General features: G+C 38.1%; 1 protein-coding gene across 1 annotated transcript; it reads right to left on the bottom strand.

The window, feature by feature from the left end:
* Positions 1 to 6,093: 6,093 nt before the first annotated feature.
* kcnk10b (potassium channel, subfamily K, member 10b) lies at positions 6,094 to 20,003 on the bottom strand. Its single transcript, XM_031747160.2, has 6 exons — positions 19,498 to 20,003; positions 12,147 to 12,264; positions 10,322 to 10,482; positions 9,889 to 10,081; positions 9,651 to 9,793; positions 6,094 to 7,899 (listed from the first exon to the last, which is right to left on the bottom strand). Exons 1-6 carry the CDS (start codon positions 19,864 to 19,866, stop codon positions 7,252 to 7,254), a joined length of 1,632 nt encoding a protein of 543 aa, XP_031603020.2. The 5' UTR covers positions 19,867 to 20,003; the 3' UTR covers positions 6,094 to 7,251.
* Between the last annotated feature and the right edge of the window lie 646 nt (positions 20,004 to 20,649).

Here is a 20,649-nt window from a genome sequence, read left to right as displayed (position 1 = left end):
CTTTGTTTAAGTTTTAGGTTATCCAGTTCAACTGATGAACTCATTGAAAGAAAGCTGATAAGTAAAGTCAGTCATCATATTTCACAACCGGACATTTAGTGTGGTAACTTTTACAGAATCTGTGTATATTGGTGGTAGGTTGGATATCATATTCTACTTGAATGTCCTGATAAGCCTGATTCAAAATCTCCAATGATAATCATATATTGATGGAATTATGTAGCAAAATGCTGTGAATTTGGAGCTGTCTACATGCTTCATAAACACTGTTTAAAAAGTGTTTTGGTTTTCTTTTTGACTTCTTTGACCAGAGCCCTACACAAAGGAAGAGGACAGAGGACCTCATTTTCTAAAGGAAGATCCCTCACACACTTTCAAGACTGTGAAGGTTAGCATTGTTTCTTTTAGTAAATTTAATAATGACAGCACCACAGTGGATTTTAAATGAAACATGTGGCATCTATGAAACAATAGATGCCACATGATAACATGTGTACTTTTTCCTCACCAAATGTATTATTACAAGATCTTTGACACTGGATTTGGTCTGGGTTTCAGAGAAACTAACTGGCAAGCTAGCATTGATATTATTAGTGTCTTGTGTTTATTCATGTCTTCACCAGGGTCTTTGACATTTCGCTGCTGTACTGTTCACTTCAGCTTTACGTTTGATTTCTCACATTGTATATTGTAATGGCAGAGATATTAGGATATTTAAGGGGCTGCAGTGGCTGCTACAGCTGTAGGGGGCAATACTTTGGTGAAATGTCCTGGACCCTGGAAAAGAGACTGTGTAGACTGGGTAAGCAATTAAAGGTTACTGGCCGAGAGTCATTGGGCAGCTGGGTAAAGGTGGATGTTGATATTCAGTGCCAATTATGCAACCTGTTCAGCCATGTCTATATGCTCTTTTTTCATGCTGTTAATATAGGGGGACAAAATAAACTTTAATCAATAAACTGATTGAAGAAGCATTGTCTATGGAGCCATAATCTGATCCTGTAGTGTAGCTGCAGTTTTCACATTTCATGTATTCTCAGCCAGATTTGGTTTAGAGCACAGCCAATATTTAGCATAAGTAGATTTAAATTCACACACTGGTGATGGCAAGCTACATTGTAGCCACAGCCGCCCTGGGGCGCACTGACAGAGGCGAGGCTGCTGGACACTGGCACCACCAGGCCCTCTGACCACCACCAGTAGGCAACGTTTGAAGTGTCTTGCCCAAGGACACAACGACTGAAACTGTCGGAGCCGGGGCTCGAACCGGCAACCTTCCAATTATAAGACGAACTGTCAACTCTTGAGTTTCAGTCATCCACCCATGTGTGTGAATGACTGAATGTGTAAAGCACTTTGGAGTCCTTAGGGGACTAGTAAAGCACTATACAAATACAGGCCATTTACCATTTAAATTGAAAATTTTGTTTGAATTCTGCAATTGAAGACATGCTCAGTTATTTATGAACATGGTCTTTGTTTAAAGCACGAAATGGATTTGTAACATGGGGGTGCATATATCATTCTGAAAAAAACTTTAACAACTAATAAGTGTTACCCAAAGCCAATCACCATCATCCAAAGCATCAGTATGGCTCTTCTTTGGAAAGACATGAATTCTTAAGCACAAGGGATATTGTGTAATTGTAATTGTGTAATTTTATTATTATTTTTTTGTCTTTTATAGCCGACAGGTATTGAAGACACGTTTTCTAAGAGGATGAAAGTTGGCATTGCGATGGTGAAAGAAGAAGACATCATCGATGTGTTGGTTGTCCTTGAGGCGGCAGTAATCCTGTCTAATCTGAGGGATGTCTCAAGTGCCATTTCCATGCTGATGGGCCTTCTTTTGCCCTCAACATAGACTATCCAAAGGAACTTAAGGACATCTTTGAAGTCATTCAGAACATCCTAATGAACATTGGTGGAAGGCAGTGCATCTCACTAGTGCATGGTCTAAGAAACAGACTCTTGCAGAAAGCCATGCAGAACTGTAATTGTATGCTCACAGCATACAATTGCCTTAGTGTTAAGGACAGTTTTTATTTTACTGTTTGTTTTTTTTATTCTTGCAAGTTCTCATTCTCACTTTTGTATGTCACTAAATGACTACACTTTACATTCCAGATTAGACAATTACTCATTTGTTCATGGTTTAAGAAACTTATGTGAACAACAATATAATGGTGGACTCTGCAGATGCTTATCTCATGCAAGTCAGTAGTTTTTCCTTTGTTTTGCAATTGAGCAGACTCAAACTGATGTTTCTGAAATATCCATATTATCAAATGTTTCAGAAGCATGCACTCATTTTCAGAGATATTGGTTCTGTGGAATTTGTTGCAATTGTAAACGAAGACAAATACAAGAGTTTGATGTCTTAGTTGTTATAAACTGATCTTTACTGTCACTTATCAAAGGTTTTGTACTATTTTAATATTTCACATTTTATGCTAACAGGTGTGACTGAGCACAATGAAGTTTAAAAATTTGCAAATGTAAAGAATAACTTTTCTAAAATAGCAAGTGTTCCGTTGATACATTACATTAATGCAGACTTTATGTTGTTACTTCACAAGAATCACTACTGCTCCTAGAGTATTGGTCAGAATTTAATCTTCACCCAAACTGGGCTCAAGACCAAGTTCAAATTTATTGTTTCACAGGGAGCAGCCTTTGAGTTTTGATGGATCGTGAGCCTGATGAGCTACGTCACTGATTTTTCTGTTTCTCAGATGACTAAGATGGCACAATAAATGGCGAATGTTGGGTGCTCATTAGTAATTGTCTTGTCATGTTCTTAAAACAAGCTTTCTGTATGAAATGATCAGATAGACTTTAATGGAATCTGTGGGTTTTTATTGTTTTTCTGTAAACAACAGAAAATTAATTTAAAGGAATGTAGATATTTAAACCTGAGATCTAAGATAAACCTAACAGGTAGTTTTGCTGAAATGGATGTTAGAAAGCTAAAAAAACAAAACAAAACTTAAGATGTTTAATACACATTTTTCTTTACATCCAGTCAATCAACTCTGATAATTAAAATGAAACTGATATACAAGTTCAAGGAGCTCAGTTAATTAATAAACTTAAATCAACTTAGCTAACAGATTATGTTAGTTAAGCTAAAATAGATTCCTAAGTTAAAAGAACAACTAAAGTATTTGAATTAACTAAAAAACCCAAGTCAACTGAACTAGGACAAGAGTTTAAACAACAGATTATTTTAATTTAGCTGAAAGGGTTTTCCCAAGTAAAAATGACAATTAAAGGAGTTGAACTGACTAACAAATCTCAGTCAACTAAACTAAGACAAAAGTTTAGACAACATGTAATTTTTCATTAAGATAACAATTGGTTGTGTTATAAGAACAAACTCTATTTCTTGACTTAACTTAAAATTTTAAGGCAGCCCTGTACCTGATATTTTTAAGTTGAAACAACAAGTTAGATTTTACAGTGTAAGCATCACGCTAAGAACTTTTACTTATTTATTTAATTTGGGGGGAAACTGTTTATTTGTTTGTTTGTTTTTTATTTTAGTTTAAAGCACTTTAGTTTTAGTTTAGCTTTAGAAATAAAATTTACTTTAAGGAAGTGACCTGATCCCTCCAAGAGTCAATGTAAAATTACTGTAAAGTTATTATGTACCAACTCTTGACAGTTATTTCCACTGTGTTTTGGTAATTGGTGTTTTATTCATCCATTTTTCTATGTGTGACTCTGCACAGTGACCTTAGGTTGTACATGTATACCATGCTGCCGTACCCACGTCAGATCCTCATTATATTTAACTGAGACACAAAGTTAAGAATTTATTAAAGATGTTATAATATTTAAAAGTGAGACAATATGAGGATCTTTTTCTTTGTTTTCTTTTCTTTTTTTAGTTTTATGTTGAGTTTGATGTTGTTTCTCTCATGTTGTAAGTATGTGTGGGGTTAAAGTATGCTGCATATTATTTTCTAGCATTTTTGCTGTGTCAGATTTTACATAGCAAACTTTATATGTTTGGTTTGTGAGTCTTACTTTAGGGCATTTTCATTACCAGCTCAATCACACACAGATGCGTCCATCAAATGAGTTCACCGTCCTCTACAATATAGACGACTCTGATTAATTGTTTGAACACACGAGTAAGTAGACTAATGAATGACACAGGGCAATAATATTCAAGAGTGAGATTAAAATCTGCTGGTGATTCATCATGTGTAGGAAAGCCATTGAGATAAGGGGACAGAGAGACAATGAAAGACAAAAGAGAGAACAAGGAGTGCAGCAGGATGAGGTCACATCACTACCTGAAAGAAAGCTCCACAGATAACACCAATTGTTAAATGCAGATAATTTCTCTTTCTGTACTGACCTGTCTCCATAGCATTTCTTTCTTTCTTTCTTTCTTTCTTTCTTAGGGCTGTCAGCTATTTTAAAGCAGGGTGCATGTGCATGAAGACCATGGGCTTCAGTTTTCTGCAACACATTTCTGAAATAGTGTTGTATTAAACCACCCATCATAAAAACAATATATACAAACATTTTAGAAATATCTCAAACACTAGTTTAAAACTAAAAGTTGTATTTTATTTATTAAGGCAAATAAAACTGAAACTAAACTAAAGCACAAAGGACGAAAAACTACATTTTCTGTTCTGTAAATAACTGTAATTTGACATCTTAATTTGAAAATAATGTGCTGTGCTTTACTATTGTTTATGCTATTTGTTAAACAGTAAATTAGAAAATTCATGGATAACAATAATAATTATATTTAGCATTAAAAATATCATTTGAATGAAAGAACTTGTGCACACTGATGGATTGACAATTACAGAAACAGAAAAACATGGTTTGGTTAATTACTAGTGCTGTTAATTAGGGCAGCTTTGGCATAAACCCCACATTAGATGGTGGTTAAATAAATTTGTTAAGCTCTGTGCATAATAATAACTGCAAAAAGCTTCACAGAGGAAGATTCACTATCATTACATATATTATTTAAACAATTATAATAAAAAGTTTAAATGTTGAATGGAAATAAGAATATGGAACTTATATATGTGCAGATATTAGATTTTAGACAAGAACTGTCTAAAAAAGAAAAGAAAAAGAGTAAATCAGCAGTGCTGATGAGGCTGTTGGTGTTCACACACTGCCATTTTCAGTCTTTATTTCTTATTCCAGTAAGCTAAAAAAAAAAAAAAAAAAAAAAAAAAGTCCTGCTTTGGTGTAGTTATCACAACAGTGCTTCTATTTCTTTGTTTTTATTGGTGCAAAACCTTTAAAGCAAGCTTTATTAACTGTAGAGGAGAAGAAGAACGACTGAATTATATGTTTATATGGCTACCTTTAATCCAGAGCCTGACCGATCTAGGATCTTTAAGACCAATACTGATATTTGTTGATGTGAAAATCTGATATCATCTAAACATATTTACTTGCTTACATCCAGCTCTGCTCGGATCACATGGTTGTTGCCTTCCAAACATGTTGCTTTGTCATAAGGGAAGTTACAGAGTGCCCTCTGGTGGACATATTACGCAATGTCAACACTCACGACATGGTTGAAGGGTGTTTCTCTGATCTTTTATTTCCTTTTTTTGAAAGGAAATAAAAGATGCCATTATATATTGTATATAATACTGGCCCATTAATAAATTGGTCAGGTTCTACTTATCTTAGTCCAAATTTTGTCGATACTGCATTCATTTTCTGTGAGTACTTACAGAATGAATATACCTCTTATGTTTTGTTCATTTATTCTGTTTAAAAAAGGCACTCACTACATTTAATGTGACAAAAATAAACTGTACACAACAAACAGCCGCTCAGTGTGTCACAGGTTAGGGTCATGGAAAGGTTAATGCTATCAGATAAGCAGGCTACTGGAACAATCAATGTGTGTGTGTGTGTGTGTGTGTGTGTGTGTGTGTGTGTGTGTGTGTGTGTGTGTGTGTGTGTGTGTGTGTGTGTAATGTTCACCTCGAGGAATGCATGCAAAGTACAACAGTTGTACATTTAATCCTGTAAAATTTAAAGCTGTTTTTGAGTGTCAGTAAATGTTTGCAAAATACAAATCAAGTGAAAATGGACTAACATTTTAAGAAATGCCCCCGTCCGCATACAGCAGTGTCAAGATGCTTTGTGAGTTGTGTTGTTAAAAAAGCAATACAAAAAAGAAACATGTTCAGTATATTTTACAGTTCAATGAAAAATACAACTTGGGTGATTAAAAAAAAGAAGTAAACATAGATGTAAACATGCTTGGTGAATACAAATTAACAGCATCACATTCATCAGTTAAAATGCATCCAAACACTCTCAACGTGTTTGTGATCATTTGAATGTCATTAAAAAAATGCAATTGTGTTTTACATTACCGACAGTCTGTGTTTGTGTATGTTTGTCTGTGTTGATTCACAATTCAGAAAATGGTAACAATCATTACCGAGACACATTTTTTCTCTGTTGAGAGAAGAGTAGTAATGAAAGAAGTGTATTTCGCTCATTATGATAGCTGCAGATTCAAGCTTTCCAGTTAGTTTATGCCAGCAATGAATGGTTATGGTTGGTACCATGCACTTCAGATTGTTTTTTCAAGCTCTTAACATATTGTAGTTTTTCGCATCAGGCTACATTTTCAAAGCCAAACATAATGTAGCAACAGTTCTACATGTCATCTAGGTAAATACGGCCTGTTGATCCAGCAAAAACACAACCTACTCTCCTCTGTTCAATAAATATTAAAGTCACTTTGTAGCATGCTGCTGGGCTAAAAATAGACCCTAGAGTATGAGATGACAACCCATAGATCAATAATATTACTGAGATGAATGGCATGAATCTAGCTCTCAAGCGGTCCTGCCCACATTGTTAAAAAAATAAGATTCAGCATGAACAGATGGAAGAAGAGCCTTGAGGGCTAAAAAAAAACGACAGAGCTGTTCAATACTGCTCCTGTAGAAATTAAAGTTCTTAAGTAGCCTATTTTACAGCAACATCTCAATGAGGTATTTCTACTACACCCTCTTCTGCACCTTTAGTTTTATTCATTTTTGGCAACACATTTTCTTCCCATAGCTATGGCATGATGACTGACTTCTTGGGAGCAGTTCCAATCTAAGCATAGGAAACAGAAAGGCACATTTCTTGACATCTCAAAGGACTGTGCACTCTCCCAGTCTGAGTATCTTTCACTCTTCCTGTCTCAACACTCCTTGTATGTAGATGAAGTGTTTGTGCATTCAATACTTAATTATTCTCACTGTCTTTGGCCAGTGCCGGTGTGAACCCATTCAATTTTGAGCGCTCCATTGTGTACTGTGAGAGGTTTGTCAGACTGGTGTTTCCCTCTTTTCTTTCTTTGTTTTCCTCATCTGGCTCACCATCTTCTTCTTCCTCCGTTCTCTCCTCCCCGAGCATGGCGCTACCATTGTTTATGCTTAAACTTGCCCGCCGAACATCTTCAGGTATGTTCCTCCGCAAGTCACGGTTCTTGTTGCGCCTGGCCAGCTTGCTGAGGGATCCGAATCGTAGGTTGAAGAGATTTTCCTCTGAAGATGATGCGGTCTCTTGCGTTTGCTCGTTTCCCTGATGATCGTACGGCTCGCATGCCCCCTTCAGCCTCAGGTTGTTCAGTTTGCTGTCGATGCTCTCTTGGGAGGACGTCTTGAAGCGGCTAGCATCCAGACTGGCGAACATAGCCCGTTTCTCTGGTGACAACATGTCAAGGGAGTGAGCTCGCTGCTCTAGGCCAAGCTGACGGCGCTCCATGCTACGGATGGTGGCTGCCCGCTGGAGCTTGTCATGGATCTCAACACTCAGACGCCGTCGAGTTTCACGAAACTCTGCTCGGACATTTGCCTTCCATTCAGCAGCATGAGCTTTAAACTCCCCAACCTATGAAATGTGAATATGGAAACAAAGCAACAATTAAAGGATAATATACAGATTAGCAATAGTATCCCATATATAACATTCAATATAGCACCATATAACATCTACTACTGATACAAAGAAAACGTAATTTCATAATTACAAAAGTGATCACAAAACAAATGTGCTCCCTGCCACTTTCAACTGTATTTGCTATTCTAAAGAGCCCCTATTATGCTATTCTTTATTTTCTGTCATATATATATACACCACTGCACTGCTGGATACTTATATTTAATGTGGCAAAAGTTCAGGTGAAATATTGATGCCATTTTTGATCAATTACACGATCCCTGAATCAGGGATTCTCAAAGTTTTGAGGAGTGTTTCATTCATTTCAGAGAGCCAGCATACTGTTGAGAGAGAACACGTACCCATCAAAATAATTCTAAAGCCAATAATTTATTGATTAAACATTAAGCTGTCCGGGAGCTTCACTGCTGAGCGTGAACTCTTCCAATATATCACAAAAGGTTCTTTCCTTACTAACTTGGCAATAGCCTGTTTTCGGTTTAACACAAAAGTTTAGTAATGTAATAAATGTACGCTCTAGCAAAAGTGTTTAACCCTCATCAGGTCTGTGATGTAGTAGTCATTAATTACTAAGTTTGTGTGTTGCTTTTACTTAATATTTGAAACCTGTGTTGTGCTAAGTTATAGCTTTGTAGCCATTAGTAAGGAGGATCTTACATTTACCAATACCAGCCTTGATTTGGAAATATTAAAGAAAAGCTACTGTCTAAAAGACTGCACTCATGAATGTTAGACTGAATTGAACTATGCCCCATTTTCATTGCCTTGCTTTAAATGCATCATTTCCAATTATTCTTTTTACTCTTACACCCAGCTGGTATCAGGGTAATATTGATTTGCTTAAATGTTCATGAAAAGACGAGATGCTTTTAAAGAGAAAGGTCACTAGGGAAACATGCATATCCACTTGTTGGTTGCTGGAGGTTGCTGGAAGTTGATAGAGTGAAAACATTTGCAAACAGCCAAACGATGCTGCATGGCAAACCACTTTGTGATTGCTTTGGTGACAAGTAGTTTGCTGAGTCATTTGCAAATACTTGTAAACTACTCGCCAAGCAGTGGTGAAACTGAAAAGTGGAAGACATACTGAAAAGAGAAAGCATCTGCCTTCAAAGTCTTTCTGAAATGTCTCTCTGAAATGTGTTGTTTTATATCTTTTTAACATTGAAGGCAAATAGTCTCTGTTTCCAGTGTCCATCACACTTTTACAGTCTCGCTACAGCTCAGAGAGTAAATGGCGAGGGTTTGCAAAATTACAGATGTTGGTGGAAATCTGAAATCAACCAAAGAAATCACAAGGTGGTGCAGCCCCCTCTTTGTAACAGATTTTAATTAGCGACACTCAGCAACCTCCAGCAAACATTACCAACCGCTTGGGGAAATACATATTTTTCCATAGTGAAACACTGCTATGCCAGGGGGATGCCACCTGGTCTCTAAGCCTGTGCGACTGAGGCCTTTAAGAGATGGAAGCACAAGACAATACAAGAAAAATAAGAATGCTTTTAATTCTGAATACTGCAGCACTGTAGTGAGATCCAAAAAATAAAAAAATTGAGACACAAACCACAGACCATTTTTAACTCACTATAGATATTTTAATAATTATAACATATAAGATGCTGCCTCTGAACCTTCAGATCCAGAGTAGAGTTGTAAAATAATACATATAGAAGACTTACCTCCTCTTTGGTCTTTTTAGACAGCACTCGAAGCCAGTCTCCGATCATGCTGAGGACGGCTGCAAAGTACGCTAAACCTATGAGGATCCAGAACCACACCAGAGGCTTGTACCACTTCATGTACTCGATCTTGCGATTTCCACCTGAAGAGGAAGGCAAATGTCGTTATGGTCAGAAATTAAGCCCAAAACTTCAACAGAACAGCTTACTGTGTCCGAATTTTGCAGCGTAGCTCTACCTGCCACGTAGTCTCCTATTCCCACTGTAGTGAGCGTGATCACGACAAAGTAGATGGCATCCAGTGTGGTCCAGCCCTCAATGTGTTTGAAGATGACAGCAGGGATGGTGACAAAGACAATGCAGCCAGCCAGGATGAACAGGATAACGGATGTGACCCTTATCTTCGTCTGGCTAATCTGCTTGTGTTTTTGCTGAAAAGAACAGGAGTTTAGAACCAATATAAGCAATTAAAAAGATGATGTAAGAGTGACAGTGTGAGCCACAAAAAGCAATGAAACATGGCTCACAAACAAAAAAGAAGACACAATTACATATATGCCATTAGGGTTAGAATCAAAATGCAGCTAAATGTTAGAATGATATCTGCATATTTGATTTTTTTACACAGCCAGTAAAGAAGAAAACATCACAATGTGTTACATGTATCTCACCCTGAATATCTTTTCAACTTTCAAGACGCTTTTTACAAAGATGGTCCCCAGCTGGTCTCCGATCCCCGCCAACAAGAAGCCAAAGAGAGGGATGCCAAATATGGCATAAAGGATGCAAAAGATTTTCCCGCCTTCCGTGCTCGGAGCTATGTTTCCGTAACCTGTTGAACAATTGAAAGCAGAACGAGGAGGAGGAGGGGAGAAGAAATGAAGAAACGGGACAGGAAGGTCAAAAAACAAAGCAGGGCTGAGAAGAGTGAATGGTAAGACGAGAAGCAGAAGACAATCAAGACCTCCTTATGCAACATAATCAATTGAAGCCCTTATGTAATACCTTTCAGTTCCAGGAGCAGGGCTTAAGGTAAGTAAGGCAATAATTAGATTCCCCTTAAAGAAAATTGAATTAATAATGACATACTACGATACAGGGAGGTAAAAGGAAGGAGCTTGAGGAGCGTTAGTGAGGCAGGAGACACAAATCACTATCTCCTGTTTTAACCTGCTGAAATGCAGAATATTAGCATGATACCTATATTCTTTGTGTAGAATATGTTATCTTTACTGAGAGAAGTAATATGTTTACACATGTTGGACAACATACAGTACTGTGCAAAAGTATTAAGCCACCTCTCATTGCTTTGTACTTCTAATTGTGGATATTGGATCAGAAAATATTGGTATATTAGTGAAAAAAAGTATATTGGTAAAAAAAAAAAATGGAGTCAATTCATCAGAAAAAGAAAGCATGTAAGGATCTACTTCAAATTTCAATCTCTTTAAGAGAAACACATTAACAGTATATATATTGCTCATGTAATTTTAAAATGAGTGTCTTCAATTTTTCGAGCCACTGGACATAATAGATAAAAGGAAAAAGATGGTGTCCTTAAGGAGGCTTCAATATTTTCCTGTTTTTCTGTAAAGTTAAAGCCTCCCTGTTTTTGTTTCTGTAGAATGTCTAATTAATGTTGATCGTATCCTGCTATCTTTGAAGGTCTTCTCAAATATTTTCTTTTTCTCTTAAATAAAAATACATATAATTTGCTTTTTTTTTTAAATGGAGGGGAGTTCTATGTGGTGATATTTGTGTTGATCTTCTATTTGTGCACTAGATTAAATGAAGCAAGCTACCAGGTTAATTAAATTTCTAGACTACACCATTAAGGAGGTCAGGGACATGCTGATAGAGGGAATACAAACAGTAGCGCCTCAGCTTTGATTTTGTGATTGTATATCAAAAGGTTCCATCTGATCAAAGCCAGGTACCCAAAGTCTCTTTACTTTCATTTTAAAAAGAATTTCAGTGAGTCACAACTTACTGTTTCTCTTTAAAAAGCAAGAAAGGGCAAAATGAGACAATTTAGAGAAAAAACTCAACAGTGTCTTCATCATACACTGAATAATGAGTCAGGTCTCATGTACATCTTCAATAAAATGACATCAGACTGAATTCTAATGAATGAGACTCCCTCTCTCTCATATATACTTAAGAATGGCAAGGCTTAACATTGATGCCATTTAGTCGTCCTCACTACTACAAACCTTTCCTTCTCGTACATCCTCTTACATCTGTTCGCGCTGTATAAATGAAGACTGTGCTTTTGAGAGTAGCTTGTGCTTGTATTTTTTATGAGATTTGAGGTTCGCCTCGGTCTACATTATTCTTAGATTGTTAAAATTCATTCTCCTAATATAAAGTTAATGAAGGATGGTGAGTTCAAAATTTTGATGGTTCACAGGTACAATGAAAATTGCATGGACTGTCAGCAATACCAGGTTCATCGTGTTTTAGGGTAATAAAAATAGCATTATCTAATAGCTTTACCGATAGTTGTAATGACAGTCCCAGCGAAGAAGAAGGCACTGCCCAGGTCCCAGTGACTGGAATTGTACAACGTGTCTCCAGTAGGCCTCACTCCTCCACTCACAGAATCTATAGCATGCTGGAAAGTAGGGAAATATAGAAAAGATATGGATTAAAAGTATTTAAACTTGCTTAAAACTGAAAAGTGTACTTTAACATAATTAGTGAAAGTCATGCCAAGATGCTTAATAGCAGCTGGCTCCTGTTTTGCCGCTGAGCTTTTACAAACTAAGCGAATCAAGGTTATGACTGTATGCCAGCTCAGCTGATGACAACACAACAAACACATGGCTGCTTTGATTTCACTATGCACAGCCCCAATGGTGTGAACAGAGTGAGTAACAACGTCCTACTATTGTTTCTGTTACAAGTGCCTTTATGTATTGCAATTGATTGCGTAACACTCGTGAGGAAACTGAGATTAGATCCAGTGCAATGATCTCCAACATCAGCCCAGAAGGTCACCACCTGAATACAAAGAAAAAAGGCTCCGAACAATAGAGGAAGGGAATGCAAGTTAAATGAGGTCTGAATCATTCTATATCCATGGCACGAGCAGGGGCGCTACCAAGGGGGGTCCGGGGGGGCACTATTGGTAATAATTTTAACAAATGTGAGCACAAGAGAGAGGAAGACACCCTACAATGAGCTGAAACATTAACTTTAATTTATTTATTCCTGCATATATGATTTTTGTCATTCATATTGTGTCACTTTATAGGTCCCTCACAATTTCTAGTCATCACCCCTCGCCTCCGCTGCACTCCTGCACTGTTTTGCTTTTGGTGTGCCACCACATGATTTTTGGTGGTGCCCATATGGCCACCCCTATGAAGAAATTCTGGAGACGTCCCTGGCCTTGAGGCTGTAGATTGAGTTACAGTTAATTAAATCAGCTGATCACTGTTGTAGTTCAGTTCAGACTCATATTGTGTTGAGCTACTGTTTTCTGACTGTTCTGAACTGTAATTGGAAACTCAATAATTAAGCATTGCAATAAACATGTATAATTGCTCTTTTTTTAATCTCCTCTTGATCATCTTTGGCTTGTGAGTTTAAAAAAGACTTGTTTGTTTTTTAAAATGAGAGAAAGGCAGTGAAAATTAAGTAAAAGCTCTTGTGAGCCTTTCGAATTACTAATCGTGTGCACATCAAGTTGATCCGACCACAGGATGCGTTTAAACTGTTCAGTGTCTGGCTTTCTTTGAGGAGCTGTTTCTCCACACACCCAGTTTCCATGTTTTCACAGTTCACATGGACCAAATCCACACAGACTCTCACTTGCAGCCCAAACACTGCTGTTTCCCTGTTGTTCGTTAACGTCAGCCTTTTTTCTGCGTTCCATCGACTAGTTTGTCTAGTGCAGGGAAAACATTTACTGCTTCATTATTTTCATTGATTGCCTTCTGTGCTCCAGTATGCTGCCATGAAAAGTTAATTGACTATCATTTGATCTTTCTACTTTTTCTGTTTATGGGCATGCTGTGTTCTCTACACAAGCATTTATAGTTCTTTATCTTTAGGCTCAAACTTCTGCTGACATGAAAGTCGCACAGAGCAGCCCCCATTTTATACAGTGAGATGTGAGATAACCTTTCAGAGAGTGCAGAGCGGTATAATAAAATATGTATGAACCTGCCGTGACACGCATTTTACAGCAGAGACTAAACACATCACTGCACATGCCTATTCAGAATCTTACATGTGATTACCTTAGCTCCATCAGTGCCCTCTCTCCCTAATGAGACAGATTTTTGTATCTATAATTAGGCAGTTTCAGTTATGTTACTTCATAGCTGCTTTATGGGGGCAATATCAAAGTGGTAATTATATAATAAACCCCAAATAACCTAATTCTGGAGTCAAGGGAGAGCTATAAATAGCCGCACAATGTATCTGAATACTGTATGAGGAGATCTATTTTTGGCACTTGCCTGTTTCTCAGCCATGTTCATGCTTCATGAGAGAAAAATCCTCCTTTTGCACATGCACTTTGGAGCCATGAGGATGGTGACTTGTGTTGTGTTGCAGCACATTGATTAGCAAGACAAATGGTGTTTTCGTTTCACGCCTCGTGCTCCTTTCTATTTTGATTTCACCGAAGAATCACTACAGAGTGCTCAGGAGTGCTCGTGGCTAATGTGTTTTCTGTTTCTTCAGTGCAGGATCATTACAGAGCAAACACACTCACTGCAGATTTTTATCCTTTCGGTGTGCCTTTCTACCCCACAGCGGGGGACAGCGGTGATCCTGCCAGCACGGTGCCTTGCTCTATCCTTCACCCAACCTCTTTGTGATACATTGCCAAGCACTGTCCTCTGCAGCACTTTCAACATTACTAATATCTAAAGCTTTAACCTAACCCCTTTGAAGACTTAATGCTTGTTGCAATGAAGGACACTGAGGTCCATCCTATACAATCATGGTAAAAAGAAAGTGCACGGTCTCTTCCTAAGGTTACGTATCAGGGTGTAATAATAATATAAAATCATCTGGTCCTTACCAGGTCCTAAAATTATTTTAGTTCAAGCTCAGATGAATAGCATCACATGATATATAATAACCATATTTTTTTAACAACTAAGCCGAAATACAGAAACAATGGATTTAAACTAATTACACGTAGTGATTCAGCAGGTTACAGAACCTTTAGTACCGGTAACTTGATTAATCCTTTTCAGTAATCATTATCAGTCTCGCACATCATTGTGGAGTAATTTTGGGATACATATACTTTGAACATTACTTCAGTTCATTGAAATTTGCAGGTGTGCCTTTATGCATAGCCCTCTTAAGGTCCCACCACAGCACTTCAGTCCATTGCAACACCTTGACTCTTTCTCTTTTTAGCAGTTCTGTTGTAGTTTTGTTGCTGTGCTTGTGATCAAATCTTGTTGCATGACCCAGTTTTGGCCAATCTTGACAGATGGCCTCACATTTGACTGTAGAATTGATATATGCAGGTTTGACTCACTGACTATAAGGTGCCCAGATCCTGTGGCTGCAAAACAAGTCCAAATCATCACGCCTCCACTACCGTGCTTAACAGTTGGCATGAGGTGTCCTGATTTGCTGTGTTTCGTTTTTGCCAAATGGGGCATTGTGCATGTCTGTTCAAAGCACATTGTTCCAAAATCATGTTGTTATTTTTTCAGATGCAACTTTGTAAATGTAAGCCAGTTTTAACATTTCACCTGCTAACTTCGGGCCTGTTGACTCATTGTTTAAACTTGTGAATTTGCTGTGATTTCCACTCCTCAGAAACTTTGGAACTATCCTGAAAGTTTTCCACCTATGAATAATCTTTGTCACTGTGGAATGATGGATGTCAGATTGTTTGGAAATGCCCGTGATGGGCAGTAACAATTGGTCTCTAAGATCATTGCTGATGTCTTTAATCCTGAATGCACACACATCAGAATGCACCACATAAGCAAAATACCAAAACCTCTGCTTTTATAGATGTGCTCACACTTTTTCACAATTAATTAATTTAAATGCACTTTTTTAGATTATGTTAAATGAATAATAGCATTGTGCAAAATATCATGTGATTTTCATTACGTCCTCACAGAATGGTCGTATATGGCTGGTTTTTATGATTGACTTTTGATGTGGAACAAGTGATCAGATTCAAATGAAAATAGCAATATAATACTGAAAAAAAAATTTAAAAGTTTATTATTTATGCTTAAAAGCCCAGTGTTAAGCTGTGGAGGTATTTTCAAGGAAAAACTGGAATGGAAATGAGTAGAAATGAATCTTTTTTGCCTTTCTTTTTCAGTGCAGCCATCAAAAGAGCTTAGCCTTCACTAGTCAGTGGAGCATTTTGATTTCGCATTTGATCAAGTATGTTGACGTTTTCCGGAAAAGCACAATTTGTGCTATATAAGATCATGACGGAGATGGCAGCATGTCCTGACGTAGATTCTACTGCAGGTAGCTCGGTGAATACAAAAGTTTATTTTAAATAAGTGACTCATCAATAAATGAGACCTGACTGGTGTCAGTAACAGCGCGGCTTCACATCGTGCCATAGTGTGAGTCATCAAAACAGCAACAGGAAAGCCAATTAGGTCTGCTGTCTTCGTGGGCGCACAGTGGGTGCGTGGACAACACAAATACTGAAGAAGACATGAGGAGGTCAACAGACGTGCACGGGCACACACTCACACACATTAAATCAACACACGCTGTGCCCTAACAAGAGCTTGCGACGTGATATACTGTCTGCTTCCATCTCAGGCATGCACATGCTTCCCAAGGTTGCCATTTTTCTGTCAACTCCTCCACCAAACAGTTTGACAACAGTGAGTCACCGCTGCTGTGTCCCCGTAGAAAGGCTTCGGCTGAGTGACAGGCTTGACATAGCACACGCAGGCCGATAATGGAAACTGTTAGAGGACCGGGCAGACTTTTTGATGGAGTACTTGTGAAGCAGCATGTCCTCCAGGCTTTTGCTTGAGACACCAGGAAAAAAAAGTGTTATTTGTTCATATGAGCTTCACACATGGCTTACACTTAGTATTGGAATCCCATAACAACTCAGCAGATCAACATTATATCTACTGATTTACAGAAATGTACAATTTATGTTTTGATCACTTATGAAGCTAGATAGAATGGAGAGCAGAAGCAGTAAAAAGCTCATAATTATACATATAAGTGCACAAACTGAGCATGACTAATTTGCCACTGTTCTTAATTAACTATATCAGATCAATGACTTGACATGCCATTAAACATTTTCTTATCTATCTGAATTAGATGATTTGTGTAGAAGAATCTCATGTCTATGATTCCAGCACTTTTACTTTGAGCAGCAGGAGGTGTGTGTGCCTGCTGGCCTGTGTAATGAATAATTGATTCCCTCCGGACCCCAGGCACTCCATGCTAAAGGTTCTAATTTCCACACACTCCTCCTTAGGACATACTGTTATTGATTTTTGCAAGCTCTTGATAGAGCTTTGTGGCTCAAAGGTTGAGCAATGCTAGAGAAATAAAAGAAGAAGCTAGAAGCAGAAGAAGAAAAGAACAGAGGTGGGTGTGGAGAAGGAGAGAGGCAGTCCAGTATTCTATGGAGCAGTGTTGAAGATATTAATGGAGCCATCCTAGTGGAAAGTGGAAAACACCATTAGCATTGCCATTTGGTTGTTTCCAAGTCTTTAGTATTTTCAAGCTACATTCGAAAAACAGGAAAGCACAAGATTTCTAAAAGGCTGTTTTTTTTCTCTCTATTGCCAAGAAAAACTATTTTCAGTCTCTTTTGATTCCTGTTAATTGTGCGCTCGTGTTTGTATTTCAGCTCTTGTGTTACTCAGTTCTTTTGATTGGTCCAGAATGTTTCTTTCTTTTATTTCTAGAGGTTCTCTGCAAACTGATTGCTTTTTTCCATCGCTCCACTCCCTCACAAATCAAACTTCCCACTCACCCACTCGTACATCTCATATCATTTTCCACTCCCGTTTGCAGTTGTAAGTGTCAGCTGGGTGTAGTGACCTTAAATCTTGATCCATAATTTTGGATGTGATGCTAGAGAGCAATGTGAACCGCTGCCATAGTGTGTTATAAAGCGGCTGACACCATAAAAATGCATTGTAAAATGCGCCGTTAAGTTTCAATGAGATGGGAATGGTTCTGTTTTGTGGGTCTGCTTGATAGTGCACACAATTATAAAAAGTTTCACAAGCTGGCTTGGTAAAATGTGGAACACTCTAAAGACAGCGTCAGACCATATGCCGCAGGTTTAAGAGTTATCAGACGAGTTTTTTGGGCGAACAGCTGTGCCCAGTAAAACACCGGCACCCTGTTTCTAAACAGCAGATGCTGTATTGCTGTGAAAAAGCAGACACTGAAGGGATTTTGTGGAGACTGTTTGGAATATTAAGTTTCTGAAATCTCTCTTGGGTCTTTAAAGATTTTTAACAATTTTTGTATGTCATAATAGAACAACATCACACAGTATTGAAAGAAAACATTGAAAAAAACTTGCTTTTTGACATTTCTCACAGTAAATATAACAGTGCTGTCACAGCCATGAGCTTGTTTCCTTATTTAAAACATGTGGGCGTTGTTAAAGCTGCACTCTGGAATTTCATACCGCACTAATACATCTATTATTGAAGGTTTTTTAGCTATTCAAATACAAGTTAGTTATTTGTCAAATAAAATGGGAGAAAATGGGCCTTATTGCTATCATTACTCTGTCTTTACACAGCAAGAAAACTAGAGAGCTGCAATTAAATAAAAATTGTTTGTTGTGAATACAGCATAAAGGTCATTGTGAAGACATTTTTTGCCCTCTTTTCAATGATTATGCTGCCTTTTGTTATGTAATATCAGGCTGCATGTACTGGTCTATGTGTTCTAAAAGATCCGTGTTTATTAGGAACCTAAATGCATTTAGGTTTCTATTTTAAATTTTAAGTTCTCTAAAGTTTAGTGTAAATTCTCAAATGGGTGCCTTCAGCTCAGTGGGTGAATGGCTGCACTCCCCTCACTTGTGTAACTGAGATATGAAGTGTATTTAAATAGATTAGTAAGATGAAAATGGGATTTTGAACTTTTTCCTACATTAGTTTTTACATGAGTTTTCCTGCTGTTCTTATGTTGCTTTTTCTGAGCCAGAAGTGACCTTATTTATACGGGAGGGTTGATCGTTATCAGTTATCAGCCGTTACTCAGGAAACTGCCATTCAATGGGAAGGGCAGAACAAATGTCTTGGTCAGGCTGTAGCAAGCAGCAGACATATAATTTGATTAAAAGTGCCTCAAAAAGCCCTGAAAGCACAAATTTTTTTTAAATTGTATAAAATTAAGTGGCTCCACATTCCTTACTTCAGTGCAAAAATGGAGGGAAATTATCCACAGAGGTCAAAACTATTTTTGTTCCAGGCTATAAATGTGTTCTCTAATGCTGTAAAGTTGGGCATTTTACCATGGGAGTCGGTGAGGATTGACTTTTGGAGCCAACTTTAAGTGGCCATTAGAGTAACTGCAGTTTTTGGCACTTCCACATTCTTTTTATTTGACAGAAAGGAGCACTGTGCAGTCTTATTGTAGCTACTTCTTAATCACAAGATAGGCCCATCGGAAAGGATACCATGCTTTGTCATCCTTTTTGACTCTGCTCCCATCCAGGGGACCCTGCCTCCTGCCCTACGACAACTGGGAATAGCGCCAGCTCCCCATCCTTTTACCTCTACCTAAATGCTCGATACTATAATAAAGTGCACAGAGGATGCCAAAATGCAAGAAGGAAACAAGAAAATTACCAAACATCAGACAATCATGTCCACTTTCAAGTGCTTACCTTAATGATGGCGTCCAGTTCATTGGGAGTAACACACGGGTGCCTTTCGAGGAAAGAGGCCTTCTCCAGGGTGATGCTAGTTTTCAGGTTGCTCTCAAATGGCTGCTCCAGAGCCCTGAAGGCAAGACCTCCACAAACCAGGTAGAGAACAACCACAATGAACACCGCCAGCACCGTCTTCCACTTCATCACCGAGTGGAGCCCCGCCGTCGAGCCATCAGAGTTGGTGTCCATGCTAGCCACGACACTGGCAGAGCGAGATGAGATGGACAGACGTGGTAGTGGACAGTGACCGCTGGCTTTGGGGTCGTAGCCCATTGGGTTTTGCATGGTGGCAACACTTGCCTGGACCAGGGTTGACTTCACCATGCCAGGCTGGACCTTTTTGGGAGGGACCAAGTTGGTCTGGACTGCCACTAGCAAAGAAAGTAGGAGGGAAGAAAGGGCTGCTGTAACACATATGTTGTTTGTTTTTTTAATATAGATTACAAAGATGGAAACACCAGTGGTTTACTGCACGTTTGTCTCTCTGATGGTCATTTATGATGTGTTATAATAACTGGCTAAAGGCTCTTTTTATAAGAACCTTTTACAAAAATCAACAGGCATTTGGAAATTTCATTTGTTGATTTGTTCACAGATTCTTTTTCTTATTTTCACCTTTTCTCTCACCTTCAGGTTTTCTTATGGTTTATATTTCGAATTTTGTGTTGTGGAGACATTAACATAATTTCATTACAACTGTTTAAAACCTATGTGTCCTTTATGAAGCTTTGAAAACATTTTATACCTCCTACACCGGGCTAATAAAAGGCTTTTTGCAAAGTCAAACGCTATTAGAAAAAAAATCTAGTTATCCAGCCTACAGCTCTGCCAAACATAGCAAGACTCCTTTGTCATCTCAGCAGCTTGTTATCCTGAGAATTTCTTCATATAAAATGTATTTCAGATTTCACTTGTGAAATGGAGTCCACAATCACTGGGCCTCACATCTGCCTTACAGATCATAATTTGTACTCTCATTTTAACATCTGATTTCAACCCTGCTCTGTTACAACACTTGGATGGATGGATGGATGGATGGATGGATGGATGGATGGATGGATGGATGGATGGATGGATGGATGGATGGATGGATGGATGGATGGATGG

This window comes from Oreochromis aureus, linkage group 19, assembly GCF_013358895.1.
Source record: "Oreochromis aureus strain Israel breed Guangdong linkage group 19, ZZ_aureus, whole genome shotgun sequence".
Lineage (NCBI taxonomy): Eukaryota > Metazoa > Chordata > Actinopteri > Cichliformes > Cichlidae > Oreochromis > Oreochromis aureus.
Note: the sequence above shows the minus strand (reverse complement) of the source record. Positions and strands in the feature narration are given on the sequence as shown.